This window comes from Cibotium barometz, chromosome 2, assembly GCF_041138505.1.
Source record: "Cibotium barometz isolate CiBa-2024 chromosome 2, ASM4113850v1, whole genome shotgun sequence".
NCBI lineage: Eukaryota > Viridiplantae > Streptophyta > Polypodiopsida > Cyatheales > Cibotiaceae > Cibotium > Cibotium barometz.
The window spans coordinates 6,820,899-6,839,973 of NC_141047.1; the positions used below are offsets into that span (position 1 = coordinate 6,820,899).

Below are 19,075 nucleotides of genomic sequence, written 5' to 3' on the forward strand. Positions count from 1 at the left end.
TGAGTTCTTGCAGTGCCCCATATCTCTGGAGCTCATGCGAGACCCTGTCACCCTCTCCACCGGGATCACCTACGACCGCCCAAGCATCCTCAAATGGCTGGAGTCCGGGCACCGCACCTGCCCTGTCTCCGGGCGCGACCTTCCTCATCCGATGAGCATGATCCCTAATCTGACCTTGCGGAGGCTCATTCACACCCATGTCATGGAAGCCCGCCCTAGTCATGGGAGCGCGCACAGCTTCGGATCAGTGTCTCCAGGCCCTGATCGACAGCAACAACAACGAGTCGATACGTCGCGCATCCTAGGGGACATTGCCGATAGCTTTATGTTGCTCGATCGATTGAAGCAGCTGCGCAGCCTTGCCCGGGAGCTCAGAATTAAGGGTAGTCCGCAGAGACCGTCTGGTTTTGATCCCGCCGGTCGAGCGGCTGATGTTCTGGTCGCTTCCTTACTGCCAGTTTACGGCCCAGCAGCTCAAGATGGAGACGCAGAAGCTGTTGAGATCTGCAAGGAGGCGCTCGGACTGCTGCGATTCCTTGAGATCAATCATCATCAACATCAGCTGGCCAGAAACGCCCTCCACGATCCTTGCACGATTGACCTTCTGGCTTTCTTCATCTGCAAAGGGAAGGCAGCCGATCCCGCGAGGCTCTATGCTGTGAAGGCCCTCGAGTATTTGTTGCTTCAAACTGCGGTCGATGCTGATGACCACAAGAGCCTGATTGATCGCTTACGTATAGAAGATGCTGGTCATACAAATTCCAATGTAATAGAGGGCCTCCTGCAAACTGCCACGATCCATGGGGCTCAGAGAGCTAGCATTCACATACTGCTGTTCATCATCTCCCAGCCGCATACAAGACAGAGGCTTGTTGTACTCAAATGCATCCACGCCCAAGCTGTGCCTGTCCTCATCGAGGTACTTAATGCCGAGGCAAACAGAGGGGCGTGTGAGAAGGCCGCGGCACTCCTCAGCCTTCTGCTGTGCTACCGGGAAGGATGTGCTGCAGCTGCAAACCATGCCTTGGCAGTTCCTGTAATTGTGAGGAAGATGCTCGGGGTCTCTCCTGCAACAACAGGAGCGTCCATCGACTCTCTGCTCAAGCTCACTCGGGCTAATTATCTCCCACGCATAGTATCGTCTCGCCTGCTGCAAGAGGCTGTTCGAGCAGGGGCCGTCCACAAGTCCCTGGCTTTGCTGCAAACCAGCAATCCCGATCCCTCCACCAGAGAGAAGACCAAAACGCTGCTCCAACTCCTCCATAAGTCCAACAATTCGATGTGTTTGACTGGACCTCACAGGGAGCTGCGCTCCAACAATTCCGGCTTAGCATTGCGATGAAATGCTTATAATTTCTAACATGTCCGTCCTGCCGGCGCGAAGCATCTTCACTTTTAACGCCTATGAATTGTGTCTACCATATATATATATATTGCACAAAATAAAGCAAATTTACACTCAAAATCCATATGTAACTGCACGGATCATTAGAGACATTTAACATGAGCTTAAGCGGAACTAATGCACTGAAAGTAGGATGAATTGTAGTTAAAAGGCTTGGATTAGCAAACGCTTCGATCTTTATTAAATTAAGACAATATTCTCTTAAATCTGTGAATCGACCTCTGCTTGATGAATCATTGGGTGGATTAATCAAATTCTGTACAGTAGTCTTGCTGAGATTTGTGTTCTCGCATCCCATGAGCGTTGTTTTGATCGCTTATAAGAAGTTACGGATCACGTAAATGTTATATCAATTGAATCGCCTCTCTAGACCGCCTGCAAGCACTGCCAAATCTCTAGGAATTTCTCTTTTGTTTTCGTTGCATGAAATCGGCTAATCAGCGCAACACAAAGACAATAGCTCGGGATTAATTATCAGCGATAAGCGCGATGGATCATACATCTAGTCTGCCGGCGTTAAAGGGAGATTAATTTTCTCAATGATGAGACTGTTCCGTTGGTTGCTGTTAAGAGCATGCAACGTCCCAAGGATGAGCTTTTGAATGGAGTAATATTCTTCGACATACTTTGTCTTGCCCGATAGCCACTGAACGGTTGCTATCATCAAAGGTGACGGACTCATATACATGTAATTGCACCTTTTCGAATACCAACATTTATATATATATATATATATATATATATATATATGTTAGAAATTCTATTCTTTCAACAAGTGTCCACATTGAACCAAGCTTTTTTATATAGTGTAGATGGTATTCACATACACACATATATATCTATGTGTGTGTATACCATATGTACACACTTATATAGTTTTTAAGTGGCTTCAAGTGGAAAATCAAACAAGGTTGATCTATAATTCATTATAAAATGGGAAGGCAAATAAATATAAAAAGCATAGGACTATTTGAGTGGCCTATTTTATCATACTTTTACACATGCTATTTTTAAAACAAAAACATGTTTCTTACGAAAATACGTATCTGACAAATTAGTGATTTTCAAAATACTAAACGTGTGTTTATACATATGGTATTCACATCCACACACATATACATATCTATATATATCTATGTATATATGTGTGTGTATACCATATGTGTACACATATACATATAGTTCTTAAGTGGCTTCAAGTAGAAAATTTACCCAAGGTTGATCTATAATTCTTTATGAAATGGGAAGGCAAATAAATTGAAAAGGCATTTGAGTTACCTTTGTTATCATACTTTTACACATGCTATTTTTAAAACAAAAACATGTAATCAGACAAAGCAAGATGGACCTGCAATCATCTGCTCTTCCACACCTACTTTCTATAGTTTGAAAACATGATATGCTACTCCATACCTACTCTCTGACACAGGTTTGAAAAAAAACATATGCATCTGCTTCTTCATGAAAGAGCACTCCTAATCATCTAGTTTCGTATGCGTAGAATGCAATTTCTTATAAGGAAGGAAATATGATGGATATCAATAGATGCACAAAGCAAAGCAAATTTGCACTCTAAATCCGTATTTAATTGCATGGATTGTAGAGATATTTAACACGATCTTAAGCGAAACTAATGCATTGAAAGTAGGATGAATTTTAGTTAAATGGCTTGGATTAGCAAACGCTTCAATCTTAATTAAATTAAGACAAAATTCTCTTAAATCTATGAATCAACTTGCGCCCTAATGAATCATTGGGTGGATTAATTAAATTCTGTATAGTAGTCTTGCTGAGATTTTTATTCTCGCATCTGATGAGCGTGTTTTGATCGCTTGTAAGAAACGAATCACGTAAATGTTATATCAATTAAATCGCCTCTCTAGACCGCCTGCAAGCACTGCCTAATCTCTAGGAATTTTCTTTTCTTTTCGTTGCATGAAATTGGCTAATCAGCACAACACAAAGACAATAGCTTGTTATTAATTATCAGCAATAAGCATGAGGGATCATACATCTAGTCTGTCGCCGTGATCACTTGCTAGCGAACTACTATCACAGCTTCCCGTCGCGGGGCTTCCCTCACTGTCGTAATCACTTACCGTTAAACGGAGATTAATTTTCTCGATGATGAGACTGTCTCGTTGGTTGCTGTTAAGAGCATGCGGCATCCCAAGGATGAGCTTTTGAACAGAGTACTCTTCTCCGGTGTACTTTGTCTTGCTGGACAGCCCACTGAACGGTTGCTATCATCAAAGGCAACGGACTCATATACATGTAATTACACCTTTTCGAATATCAACATTTAAATATATCTTAGAAAGTCTATTCTTTCAACACCTGTCCACATTGAACCAAGCTCATTTATATAGTGTAGATGGTATTCACATACACACATACATATCTATGTGTGTGTATACCATATGTATACACATATATAGCTCTTAAGTGGCTTCAACTAGAAAAATTACTCAAGGTTGATCTATAATTCTTTTTAAAATGGGAAGACAAATAAATCTAAAAAGTATATGACTATTTGAGTGGCCTATTTTATCATACTTTTACACATGCTATTTTAAAAACAAAAACATGTTTCTTACAAAAATGCGTTGTCGTGCCATGGCACGTCTATGATATGAAACCGTGCATGTGAGGTCGTCAAATACACATCCAGATGCATGGGTTAAGTGCCATGACGAGTCATTATATGATGCCATGTACATATGTTCATATTGTATATGAGGTTCAATAAGACAAGCTGAGGCTGAGTCAGATTTAGGAGTTTTTTGTATATGAGTATGGAGGATGATGTTTTTGCTGTTACTCAGAGTTCATGGGCAAGTTAGAAGCATCCAGATATATATGATGGCATGAGGGCATACCAATGCACAAAGGAATGCATTTATAAAGGCATGAAGAAATACTTGAATGGGCAATTGGGGATTTTATAAATCACATGGGCCGATATGATGACTTATAAACTATGAAGGTATCACAGTGCTGAAGAGTTCATTGAATGTTGGGGAAATGTGGAGATAGAAAACTGCACTTGGACTTCATGGATCATCATGTAGAAGCATATGTATCTTACGTATATCTAATGCGGAGAGTGGAGATAGGAAACATGGAGCTAGTAAGCATGTTTTCATAGAGGTGCTAATGCCTTGGGAATCTTGTGGTTAAGACTTAAAACATGGTGCTAATGCCTTGGGAGTCTTGTGGTTAAGACTTGCTACCTTAATGCTAAGGTTTAATGCTACTAGCAATACGTGGCTAGTAGCATACGTGGAAAAGGGAAAAAAAAAATTCATTTATTTAGAATTTTCTGGAGCTTGGTAGCGCAGCCTTTGTAATGGAAACTCCCGCATTAATAGTGGGAAAAAGAGGGTGTGGGCACCGAGATCGCCGCGGGGAAAAGAGAAAAAGGGCCGGAGAGAAACGGCGATAGCAGAGTGGAAAGATTTTTTCTGCAGCGTGGGAGAACAGTGTCAAAAAGACCAGACGTTTTTATTTCAAATATATATAGTTTGTGTGTGCTTTGTAGGTGCTAGAATTAGAGAGTAATTCTAGTACAACACAACGATGTAATTATTGGAAAAGCCATTTTCTAAACCAACACTCAGCGATGCTGCTCCAGTTAATTCACCCTCGCATAATCGACGTAAAGCTTATGGTTGGTGGAGTTCCACGCATGCAATTCAACAGCTAAGTGTTTTTTTTATATATATTCTCTTAAAAGTTACTCTCATTCCATACGAATTGAGAGAATCGTTTAACCCATACATCAAAAGAAGTTTGGAAATGAATAGAAGGATTTTGGGAAAAAAGCTAAGGAATTTGGAGCTCGGTGAATTATGAAAAATGCATTGAAGTTGAGGGTAATTTGCCTTACTTTCTTCTCATATGGATTTTGGAATTTATGAGTATGTCAAAGCTATGCCAAATGCTATATTTTGCTTGTGAGATGTTAGGACATTAAGGCAGGTTTTCAGGTGAAAAAGTACATCTCGAAATAACGGTTTTGAGGGCACTGGATGTAATGGATGTAGCTGGCCACATGTATATTGGAAAAATTGGAAAACTTTGTTATGCCCACATGTGAATGGTTCAAAGGATTTCATGCAATTCTGTGCATTCACCTGGAGGAATTCAAGGATGTATTGAGACAAGTTGACACATGTATTTGTCATTGGAAATAGTGATGTTCAATACTCCTTGGGAAATTTTGTGTGTGAGTTTCCTTGTTAGGTTTGACACCAACTCTCACAGCTAGAAGTTTCGTACTTTCCTGGCTACTCCGCACACTTCACGACATCTTTGGTGAACCCGACGTGAAACTGCTGGGGTGAGAGTGTGGTGAAACATACAGGGAAGCTATGGCTGAGAATTCTGAGGGCCAGGGGGTTCATTTTGACCCTGGAGTTATGCAGATGTTCCAAATGTTTTCCATGTACATGCAACAGCAACAAGCTGCTGAGAGGGGACAGATTTCCACGACCAAAGCCTTACAATCAATTGTGAAAAAGGTGGATCAATTTGATGGGATGGGCCGATGGATGAGCTTATCAAGGGTATGCGTGATTTAAAATTGAAGATGTCCAGGATTGAAGAAAAAGGTCTACCATTGGGGCAGGCTTCTATGCAAAGGCCTCAAACCAAAGAAGGGTTTACATATAGATGCATATGGTGTGATGACCCAGAGCATGCAAAGAAGGATTGTACCAGCTATAAAGAAGCTCTTAAAAATCAACTTGTGTTCTTCAAAGATGGGAAAATCCATCTTACAGAGACTGGTCTTCCATTGAGTACAAACTTTGGGAAAGGAGGGATGAAAAAGCTGGTAGAGGATATGGCTGCTAGTCATGCCATTTCTATGGTTGAGGCAGCAACCTATGGATTAAAGGTTGGTCAACAAAAGCAGGAATTTGAGAATGATGAGGATTATGAGAATGCGAATTTTTGGCCGTCAACAATGGAATTAATTGCATCAAAGAAAGTGTCAAAGCAAGCTTTGCATGAGGCAGGTGATTGTATACGTCTTGAGACTGGCTGGGAGGAGCCTGTGGATTCTTTATCCATTCATGCCTATATTGCCAAATGCCAAAATAACGAGGCACAGGTAGAGGAGAAGCGAAAAAGGGAAAATGAGGAAGAAGGGCCATCAAAAAGGGTTACACGTGGAAGTGAAAAGAAGGATCCTGGGCCATCACATATGCCTCCACAGCATAGCAGACCTCCACATGATGTTTCAATGGAAGAAGTGCCAGCAAAAATGAAGGAGAAGGGTAAAGGGAAAAGTCCACTCTACAAGCTTCAATCTGATATTGAGGTTGCAACAGATCTCAAAAAGGTGCTTGAAGAGAGAATTCTAAACAGCAGGGTGGAATTCACACTAGGGGAAGTCTTGGGGATTGCAAAGAAAGAATTTCATGATGAGATAATTGATATTATACGAAGAAAAAGGCAGTCCATAATTGAATCTATTCCATCACAAGGGGAAGCAAGCACTTCCAAGACTCATGGTGTACAGGTACAGAAAAAAGAAGAGAGAGAAAATGTGGTGGAATGTAATCACTCTGCTGATGGGGCACGACAAGTGCGCTTTGTGGAAGAGGACGATGAAAAAGAAGTTCTTACAAAGAGTCATTACTCCAGGAGTCATTGGGCAAGAGCAACCACTGAAACCCTTGTCAAGATAGGTGATTTGGAAGAGCCGTATGTCGCTCTAATTGATCATGGGTCTGAAATAAATCTTATGGCTAAAAATCTCTACAACAAATGTAAGTGGCCAATGGATGTGGATCATGGGTGGATGATTAAAGCAGCTAATAATTCGTCTGGAGAGCTTTATGCAGCATGTCCAAATGTAAGGGTAACTATAGGGGATGTGAAGGATGATCAGAATTTCTTTGTTCAGGAGATGTCATCGTATCCCCTTATCCTTGGGCAACCCTACATTACAGCTGTAAGGATGGAAACAAAAGTTTTGGATGATGGATCAGCATATGCAAGAATAAGGAGTAAAGATGGCAAAAAAGCTGTTCAGTTTTTGACAGTATGCATTAATCATGAAAGGAATCGTGAATCTCTTCGGGCACAGTCACTCCCAAAGATAAACAGAGAGTTCATGAATTACAGGGAGATGAGGGATTTTGGCCAGGTGCCATTGTAAAGCGGGATTCCAATGGTACAAGGGGAAATGAGTTCTCGCAGGACTCAATCAATGTAAATAGTTTTTCAGCAAATTTTCAGGGATTCTCCAGCTATGGGTCACTGGTTTTTGTAAAAAGCAAGGATTTAAAGCGTGGCATGCAAAAACATATACAAAATGAACAAAAAAGTTTTGAGCAGTGTGGTCTTTTGGAGAAGAATGAGTTTATTTCAGGGGTGCTTGATGAGGTGTCATTTATAGATACTATGGATGTACTTTTTGATATGAGAAGAGCATGCTTACAGGGTGGAAATGAAATGATAAAGGTGTCATCTGTGGAGATGTATGATATAATCCAGGAATTTGAGGGGGTGGAATGTAAAAACATGAATTGTGAGATGGATGCTCATGTTGATACAAAGTACAAAACGGTTGCAAAAAAGGTGAAGCCAGTTGCCTTGCCCTTGCCACCAGGAAGCAAGGAGAAGATAGATGAAGCTTCTATGCAACCAAATCTTAGAGATCCGAAGAAAATTGGGCATAAATTTACTCAAGAAACTTTGAAAGAGCTGAAGATTGGTGAGAGGGATTTTCTGTTGCCAGTTGAAAGGGAATGCTTTGAGGAGATGCTTGTAAAACATGGGAAAGCTTTTGCCTTTCAGCCGCATGAGATTGGTTGTGTTGATCCAAGTGTAACAGCACCAATGGTGATCTTTACTGTTCCACATGTGCCCTGGAACCTGCGGCCAATTCCAGTACCAAAGGCTCTCTTGCCAAAGTTGATGGAATTACTAAAGAAAAAGATCAAGATGGGAATCTTGGAGCCTTCATGTGCCCCATATTCCAACAGATGGTTTACTGTACCAAAGAAAAATGGGACATTGCACTTTATTCAAGATATGCAACCTGTAAACAAAGTCACAATCAGGAATGTGGGAGCAGGTCCAATTGTGGATGAGTTTGCAGAAGCATTTGCAGGGAAAGCTATATACTCTATGGGTGATCTGTATTCGGGATATGATCAGTTCCAGCTGGATATACAAAGCGGGGACTTGACCACAATGAGAACTCCTTTGGGATTAGTAAGGATGTGTACCTTACCACAGGGAGCCACTAACTCAGTGGCACATATGATGAATGGAATGAATAAAGTCTTACGGGACTTCATACCACAAAAAACTATGCCATTTTTGGATGATGTGCCAATAAAGGGCTGTGATGAGAAAGACAAAGATGGGAATTTGGATTCAAAAGGGTGCCGCAAGTTTGTGGCAGATCATATAAAGGATTGTGACATGATTCTATCCAGGCTTGAAGAAGTGAATCTTACTTTATCTGGGCAGAAATCAGTGTTTGGGGTTGGTGAAGTGCTAATAGTGGGACATCTTTGTAGTACTAGTGGACGCCGTCCTTGTCCAGCCAAAATAGATGCAATACAAAGAATGAAAGAAACATGCATTAATGTTACAGAGCTGAGGAGATTTCTTGGAGCATGCGTCTTTTATGTTATTTGGATCCCACACTATGCACATGTAGCAGATCCTCTTTATCAGCTTTTGAGGAAAAATCAAAAATTTTTGTGGAGTGCAGTACATATTAAAGCTATGCGGAAACTGAAATATTTGCTCCAATCATCACCCATTTTGAGAAAGGCAGATTATGAGTGTGGCAGGCCTGTAATTGTTACAGTTGATACTAGTCCTACTGGGATTGGATGGGCAGTAGGGCAAGATGATGAGGATGATCATAGGTATGTAATTAGATTTGGAGCAAAGGTATTAAGCTTTCGGCAGCGAAAGTATCCACAGATCAAGAGAGAATTATGGGGGATTGTCACTGCTCTAAAATGTGAAAAAGAATATCTTATTGGGGCATCTGTACTTGTGGAGACTGATTGCTTGCCACTTCTTGGGATGATAGCAAGTTGTACCACTCCAGATATTGCTATGCTTAGGTGGATTGCTTATATCAAGTCACTAAATCCTGAGTTTGAGCATATTGCGGGAAAAGATAATCCAGTTGCAGATATGCTATCACGAGCCAGGTATGAAGATGAGGAAGAGATGATTAGTGACATTGATGATGTGGGTACAAAATTCTATACTACAGCATATGCAAAGGGGGATCATATTTGCCTATCAAATGCACTTGAGTCTTTTATTGAGGAAATATATGAAGGAGATTGGTTGCTTATTGGTCAATATTTGAGCACTCTAACAAGGCAAGAAAATTGGTCTGACTCAGAATTTAAGAGGATCCGCAGAAAAGCATATGGTTACTTTCTAAAGGATGGATATCTCTGGAAGCATCCCAAACAGAGAAATGCTATGCCACAGAGAGTCATATGTGATAAAGAGACTCAAGGAAAGCTTGTGAAAGAATTCCATGAGAGTCTCTGGGCTGGGCATAGAAGTGTGTGGGCCACCTTTACCAAAATAAAGGAAAAATATTGGTGGAGAGGAATGTACAAGGATATTTCCCAATATGTGGAAACATGCATAGTATGCCAAATGTACTCAAATGTGAGGCATCGTGATGGCTTGCAACCAACCTACCCACCTGCCATGCACTACAAATGGGTAGTGGATCTAGTTACAATGCCTTTGGGAATTTGGCAGATGCGGTACATAGCACTTGCAAGAGAAGATTTGACAAATCAGGTAGAAGGGCGTGCTCTTAGAACAAAGAGTACGGAAACAGTATGTAAATTTCTCTTGGAAGATGTGATCTGCCGATATGGTTGTGTTGGGAAAATAACAGCTGATAGAGGTGAACTAGATGTTGGAGAAGCAAAGGAATTCTTCTCTAGAATTGGTATCAAACTGTCTCTAACATGTGCTTACAATCCTGAGGGCAATGGGAAAAGTGAACGAGGACATCCTCCAATCATTAAAGCTTTGGCTAAGGCATGCAGAGAAAGGATGAGAGAGTGGCCAAAGCTGCTACCATATGCCTTGTGGGCTGACCGTACAACTCATAGCTCAGTGACAGGATACATGCCTGCAGAATTAATGTATGGTCAGAAGCCAGTGATGCCAGTTGAAGAAGTAATTCTAACTTGGAATGTATTACCCTGGGTGGAAGGATTGAGCAGAGATGACCTCCTTGCATTGAGAATAAGACAGTTGGAGAGGAGGCCTGAAGATGTAGAGCTTGCTAAAGCTCGCCTGAAAGATGCAAGGTTGAAAAATAAAGAAAGATTTGATAGTAGACACAGACTCCGACCAAAACCTATTGAAGAAGGTGATTGGGTTCTAATGTATGATAGTAGCCTTGATAACCAATTCACTGTTCAAAGAAAATTTGCAAAAAGATGGTTTGGCCCTTACATTGTCAGGCATGTGCATGGAAATGCCACATATACTCTGTGTGAGCTTGATGGAACAGAAGTAAAGAATCTTGTGGCTGGCAAAAGAATCAAGATATTTAAAAGAAGGCATGATGGTGATCCTTTTGATTCACAAGAAATTCAGGATGAGAAGCTTGACAGTGGAAGTATGGATATGATTGAAGAGGAAGAGGATGATCTTCCTGGAACTGCAGAAGATGAAGACGACATCCAGTTATATGTGGACCTTGATGATGATTTGGCACATACCAGAGGATGTGCAGGTTTAGAGGGGGTGGATGTCGTGCCATGGCACGTCTATGATATGAAACCGTGCATGTGAGGTCGTCAAATACACATCCAGATGCATGGGTTAAGTGCCATGACGAGTCATTATATGATGCCATGTACATATGTTCATATTGTATATGAGGTTCAATAAGACAAGCTGAGGCTGAGTCAGATTTAGGAGTTTTTTGTATATGAGTATGGAGGATGATGTTTTTGCTGTTACTCAGAGTTCATGGGCAAGTTAGAAGCATCCAGATATATATGATGGCATGAGGGCATACCAATGCACAAAGGAATGCATTTATAAAGGCATGAAGAAATACTTGAATGGGCAATTGGGGATTTTATAAATCACATGGGCCGATATGATGACTTATAAACTATGAAGGTATCACAGTGCTGAAGAGTTCATTGAATGTTGGGGAAATGTGGAGATAGAAAACTGCACTTGGACTTCATGGATCATCATGTAGAAGCATATGTATCTTACGTATATCTAATGCGGAGAGTGGAGATAGGAAACATGGAGCTAGTAAGCATGTTTTCATAGAGGTGCTAATGCCTTGGGAATCTTGTGGTTAAGACTTAAAACATGGTGCTAATGCCTTGGGAGTCTTGTGGTTAAGACTTGCTACCTTAATGCTAAGGTTTAATGCTACTAGCAATACGTGGCTAGTAGCATACGTGGAAAAGGGAAAAAAAAATTCATTTATTTAGAATTTTCTGGAGCTTGGTAGCGCAGCCTTTGTAATGGAAACTCCCGCATTAATAGTGGGAAAAAGAGGGTGTGGGCACCGAGATCGCCGCGGGGAAAAGAGAAAAAGGGCCGGAGAGAAACGGCGATAGCAGAGTGGAAAGATTTTTTCTGCAGCGTGGGAGAACAGTGTCAAAAAGACCAGACGTTTTTATTTCAAATATATATAGTTTGTGTGTGCTTTGTAGGTGCTAGAATTAGAGAGTAATTCTAGTACAACACAACGATGTAATTATTGGAAAAGCCATTTTCTAAACCAACACTCAGCGATGCTGCTCCAGTTAATTCACCCTCGCATAATCGACGTAAAGCTTATGGTTGGTGGAGTTCCACGCATGCAATTCAACAGCTAAGTGTTTTTTTTATATATATTCTCTTAAAAGTTACTCTCATTCCATACAAATTGAGAGAATCGTTTAACCCATACATCAAAAGAAGTTTGGAAATGAATAGAAGGATTTTGGGAAAAAAGCTAAGGAATTTGGAGCTCGGTGAATTATGAAAAATGCATTGAAGTTGAGGGTAATTTGCCTTACTTTCTTCTCATATGGATTTTGGAATTTATGAGTATGTCAAAGCTATGCCAAATGCTATATTTTGCTTGTGAGATGTTAGGACATTAAGGCAGGTTTTCAGGTGAAAAAGTACATCTCGAAATAACGGTTTTGAGGGCACTGGATGTAATGGATGTAGCTGGCCACATGTATATTGGAAAAATTGGAAAACTTTGTTATGCCCACATGTGAATGGTTCAAAGGATTTCATGCAATTCTGTGCATTCACCTGGAGGAATTCAAGGATGTATTGAGACAAGTTGACACATGTATTTGTCATTGGAAATAGTGATGTTCAATACTCCTTGGGAAATTTTGTGTGTGAGTTTCCTTGTTAGGTTTGACACCAACTCTCACAGCTAGAAGTTTCGTACTTTCCTGGCTACTCCGCACACTTCACGACAGCGTACATGGAAAATTAGTGATTTTCAAAATACTAAACGTGGCTCAAGTATAATATACAACCTTGCTTTGTGGACAAGTTAGACTATACCTTGCATAGGCATGGCTATGCATAGTCAATCCTAGGCCAAAGAAAAGCAAGTGCATACGCTTGGCTATGCATAGGCATAGCCCTTATCTATGATTACGAGGAATGATGGCCTACTAGGAAGGGGAGAGGTGAAAACCCAAATTTTCATAGTAGATACAAAGCTTAAATAATACGTTCTCACAAGTGTAAAAATGAAGAGAGAGAGAGAGAGAGAGAGAGAGAGAGAGAGAGAGAGAGAGAGAGAATGGTGGATATAATGGCTAACCTAGGGGGTTAAACGTGCTAATTATATCAAAACATCAAAACTTAATCCAATATCCTTGTTGGCGGGAAGCATCTTCATTTTTAATGTCTATGAATTGTGTGTCTATCACACACACACATAATGGGTATTTATACATATGGTATCCACATACACACACACACATATATATGTATGTATGTGTGTGCAGACGTACGTATGCACATATATATATATATATATATATATATATATATATATATATATATATATATATATATATATATAGGTGTGTATACCATATGTACATATATATATATATAGCGCCTAAGTGGCTTCAAGTAGAAAAATTACTCAAGGTTGATCTATAATATAAATCTTTATGAAATGGGAAGGCCCTCGAGCATTTGTTGCTTAAAACGGTCGATGATGATGATCACAGGAGGCTGATGGATCGCTTACGTATAGAAGATGCTGGTCATACAGATTCCAATGTAATAGAGGGTCTCCTGCAAACTTCCCAGATCCATGGGGATAAGAGAGCTAGCATTCACATATTGTTGTTCATCATCTCCCAGGCGCATACAAGACTTGTTCTACTACTCAAATGCACAAGCTGTGCCTGTCCTCATCGAGGTACTTTCCGAGGCAGATAGAGAGGCATGTGAGAAGGCCGTAGCACTCCTCAGCCGGAAGGATGTGCTATAGCTACAAACCATGCCTTGGCGGTTCCTGTAATTGTGAAGAAGATGTTCGGGGTCTCTTTTGCAACAAATACTCTATCGACTCTCTGTTCAAGTTCACTCGTCTCGCCTGCTGCTGCAAGAGGTTGTTGAAAGCAAGGGCCCTCCACAAGTCCCTAGCTTTGCTCTGCAAAATAGCAATCCAGATCCCTCTACCAGAGAGAAGCCCAAAACGCTCCTGCAACTCCTCCACAATTGCAACAATTCGACGTTTTTGACTAGACCTTACAGCTGCGCTCCAACAATTCCGGCTCACCATTGCGATGATATGCTTATAATTTCTAACATGCGTGTCCACGATCCATGTCGTCTTGCCGGTGCTAAGCATCTTCATTTTTAACGCCTATGAATTATGTGTCCCACATACATAAACACATGCATACATACATATATACACACGCGTGTATATATATATATATATATGTGTGTGTGTGTGTGAGAGATATTCACATAAGCATATACATATACATATATATACATATATACACACATACACACATATATATACATATGTATGTATCTATATGTGTGTGTATACCACATGTACACATATACATATATATACATATATACACACATACACACATATATATACATATGTATGTATCTATATGTGTGTGTATACCATATGTACACATATATAAATATAGCTCTTAAGTGACTTCAAGTAGAAAAATTATTCAAGGTTCACTTGATCTATAATTCTTTATGAAATGGGAAGGCAAATAAATTGAAAAGGAATAGGACTCAAATAGTGTGTGTGTATGTGTGTGTGTGTGTGTGTGTGTGTGTGAGAGAGAGAGAGAGAGAGAGGGCCAAGATTCTATTGGAGTGCAGTGATGGAGTGGAGCTCTAGGGGGTTCTCCTGCACAGTGACGCTACCTACACGAGAATCCGAGGTGATGAGTGTTCATGAGGTGAGTGACACACCACCCCGACCGTGTGTTTGTGTGCTCATACAAGTCTTCTTGGTTTCTCGGCTAAGTGAGTGCGGAAGAGCAAAGCCACATGACATGCGATTACACTATGCACCCTTCCCATGGTACTAGGACCATCCATAAGTGACACTGCTATAGCCCCACCATATAGCAAAAATAATTTTGGATGGATTTACAAACCATAAAAAAATTCTATGTTTTGTCCTTTATCAGCATTTTTGTATGTGCTAAGAATGTAGATTAATTGGACTTAATCCCCTTATAATTTGGGCCACTAGTTGTTGCCTTGATTGGCTAGTCATATTTAATGTGGATAGGCTTTTTGGCAAGTTTTTTGGCCACTAGTCCAAGGAGACAAATTGGAAAAAAAGGAAAAGAATCATAATATCCTGACAACACCCCTTTTTGGGTAGTTGTGGTGAAACTACCCAAAATCATAAATTGCAACACCCTCGAACAGTAAAAAGTAAAAGGTAAAAAAGTTAATAGTTAAAAGTTAAAAAAGCTAAAAGGAAAAAGAGAAAAGAGAAAAGGGAAAAGAGAAGGGAAAAGGGAAAAGGGAGGACTAGGAAAAAGAGTATGGAAAATTTTGGAAAAGTGCACACCTAAAAGTTCCAAAAACCCATTTTAGGCCATGGGGATCACGTTGGTGCAACCTATACACCTCTGAAAACTCAAATTTTGTATAGTGCATTCACTACAAACTAGTACCCGAGTATCCCAGAAAAAGTGAACCCAAACTTTCCTAAGATGTACGGAACTGTCTAAACCCTATTTTGGGCAATTTTCCTTAGCACCCAAAAAAAACAAAACAAAAAATTTTAAACTTCGTAGTGTGCTTCCTTGGACCCTAGTAAGCCTAGATTCATATGCACTTATGGTCACGACATGTACTAGAGGCCTAATTGTAAAAGGACTTGTAATAGGGGCCAATGATAATTTGTATGAATTCGAGTCAACGAAAGGATACCCAGTCCCAAGAAGTGAGAACCCTAACCAGGCCTCACCAGCCCGACCAACGACCAACTACTACCAATCTTTTTGACTACATAACTAGCTACCTCAAAGGCTCGGCCTCAGCTGCTATGTCTAAACCCAACTTTAGTACATACCGACCACATGATGAAGGAGTTGAGGTATTCGCATCCATCATTCTAGCACACCCATGACACATCCATTTCTTAGAGTGAGTGTGCTACCTAGAGTGAGTTGCTATGTCTAAACCCAACCTTAGTACATACCGACTACATGATGAAGGAGTTGAGGTATTCGTATCCATCATTCCTCACATCTCATTCTAGCACACCCATGACATCCATTTCCCATTCTACATAACTAGCTACCTTAATGGTTCGGCCTAAGTTGCTATGTCTAAACCCAACCTTAGTACATACCGACCACATGATGAAGGAGTTGAGGTATTCGCATCCATCATTCGTCACATCTCATTCTAGCACACCCATGACACATCCATTTCTTAGAGTGAGTGTGCTACTAGCTCCTTTCGTGAGATCGACTACACTTAATGCACACATGATTGCACCACCTATTGGGGTACTAGTAGGACACACGCCTTATGTTGCACATCTAGCTCCACCTGGATTCAGGCCAATGTATCCTCATGCAGTGTTTCATGGTGCACCTACACCTGTTACCTACACCTGTTGCACTTGTTGTGCCAGCACCAGCTCTGCCCACATACCTATAGTTGTTTTTACATAAGCCTTGGGAAGAGCGGTAGCTTTGAGAGTATAGTGCATGTTATGAGAGATGGGGGTCGACATATCTATAGAAAAAGGCCGCCCAAATAGCCAAGCTAACTTAGAGATTCATTAGAGATAGTGATCCTAGGAGACATTTGGAGGTATTTGATCAAGTATGTGAGGCCCTGGGAGTACGAAATGAGGTTGCCAAGACCAATGCCTTTAGTCTAACATTAGACCATAAGGTTGGAGAGAGGATTGGTACATAACTCTCAAGGTCGAGGAATGCTTGAACTTTACCTCTCTTAGGAGATTGTTCTTGAAGAAATATTTCATGGAGGAGTCTTATGGGGTGTAGCTTCACAGCTACACAAAGCAAAGAGAGAATTAAGAAGAGGAGTTACGTACGAGATTTCATTAGCCAGCTCGAGCATTTAAACTCTCATTTCCTTTCGCATCATGAACGATATTCGAATAATCAACTGCTTGATAGATTCATCCATGGGCTTAAACATCATTGGGAAAATTATGAGCTCATTTTGGGGCCCTCTAAGGAGTTTCATGATCTTTCTCTCTCTAAAACATGGGGGCATGGTGAGCCCTATCAATCTTATGTCTAAACACCTCCATGTGACATATCATTGAGAAGCTTATGATGAGTAGATTTCTGATATACAATCTCTGACAACTTCCAAGTAGTAATGCGCAAGATACACCACAAACAAGATTCAAGATGCCAAAATGTAATGTTACTACATGCCACATCATCACTTTTGAAACCACTTTTTGGGAAGCTTCACTATCCTATGTAAGAACCCCATCATGTTATATATTAGGACATTTTTGAGGTCATTTGTAGGGCCTTGTAAGAAAATCATCGATTCTTATTTTCTCTCTCTAGAAAAAATCTTGAAATGTTACAATAAAGAGAATGTAAGTCATAAAAGTGTACTTTCTGAGCCAGAGGCAAATCTTCTCCTAGGCGGCTGCCATAAAGTTCATTAGAATCTTCTTTGAATTGATACATTCGAAACTGCAAGAATAAAGTTAGTTCAGGAGGATTTATTGCACAGAAGACAATGAGAACCTTCATCTCCAATTTCAAAAGACAAATTCAAGCCTTCTCTCACCATAGCAAGATGTATTCTTTCACTCTGCCTCATATCCAACTTACTCAATTTGGAGGGAATGAGAACCTTCATCTCCAATTTCAAAAGACAAATTCAAGCCTTCTCTCACCATAGCAAGATGTATTCTTTCACTCTGCCTCATATCCAACTTACTCATTTTTAGAACACTTCAATGGAGAACAACCATGTACACACTCATTCTATTGACGAGTATAATCATGAAAGCATTAAGAGAAAGTACCATCTGCACATTGATCTAGATAGTTACTATGCGCCCATTCAAAAACGCAAAAGTAATCAACTATTGCTCTCATCAGATGTCAAAGATCATATGAGGTTGTCGGGGAAGCAACACATAGATCTTTGGTGTGATGTCTCCATCTATCCTATTGACCCTCGTACTGCTTCACATCCTCCCTTTTCAAATCCCACAACTCTCTTGCATTTTGTTGGTGATGGCGCCAAAGGCTTACTAGGATATTGCAAGTAAATTTCTTACATGCAAGAAAGAGAGAGGCATTATTCACAACATTTAGCAGCTGAGCTTCTTGGCTTGTCTGCTGAATGCAAGACATAGAAAGTTAGATTGGAAGAACAAGAATGTCAAATCAACAAACTAAGAAGTGACCTCTGCAAATATAGAGAAAAAGACACAAACATTGGACTGCATATACAGAGAAGAAAGCTCAAAACGTCGAGAACACGAGCCCCGATTCTGGAGGCCTGAAGAAGAAAATCCAAGCCATAAGGTAAGATTGCACTCAATGCATTCCCATTCATATGTCTTTTATATTAGCAATTAATATTATTTTATTTGCAGGGCTGCTTTGTAATTTACATGTTCTCTATGTTAGTAATGAGTAGTGTTGTATTTGTAGGGTTGTCATACATCCTGATAAAGAGAATATCAATCCCAATCTTAATCCAGCAAAGCAGTTACTGAAATCATTAGTAGAATGGCAAAAGAAATCAAAAAGGAGAAGAAGTTCAAGGTGGTTCAACGAGATATAATGGATGAATTTGTAACCAACAATATAGTTTGCTGCGGATATTCAATCTGCCATGGATTCAAGTGGAGTCAGTCATACGGGCTATAGTCCCATGTCCAAAAGTCAGTGTCATCAGTCCTTGAGGCCAAAGGCAATAAAGCAAAGCTACTGCCAACACCTAAAAAAGTTTGGAGACATAGGGAGGATTTAAACACAGAACAGCTTCACTATGTTGGTCAGTCATACCACATTTTAGGGGAGTTTAAGGGAGAAGGTGGAAGCATATTCTACAATGAACACAACAATATATTCATGGACTTGGAGCTCTTGCAAAAGAGAATGGTGGAGTTCTATGATA

The 19,075-nt window shown here is 40.4% G+C and overlaps 1 protein-coding gene across 1 annotated transcript; it reads left to right on the forward strand.

Annotated features, from left to right (window-relative positions):
• Positions 1-202: 202 nt before the first annotated feature.
• Positions 203-1,342, forward strand: LOC147640591 (U-box domain-containing protein 25-like). Its single transcript, XM_086808179.1, has one exon. The coding sequence runs from the start codon at positions 203-205 to the stop codon at positions 1,340-1,342; it is 1,140 nt and encodes a 379-aa protein (XP_086664305.1).
• The last annotated feature ends 17,733 nt before the right edge of the window (positions 1,343-19,075 follow it).

What these genes read in the sequence shown, in the direction of transcription:
- LOC147640591 (XM_086808179.1), top strand. Translation starts at nt 203, where the DNA reads ATGGAAGCCCGCCCTAGTCATGGGAGCGCGCACAGCTTCGGATCAGTG.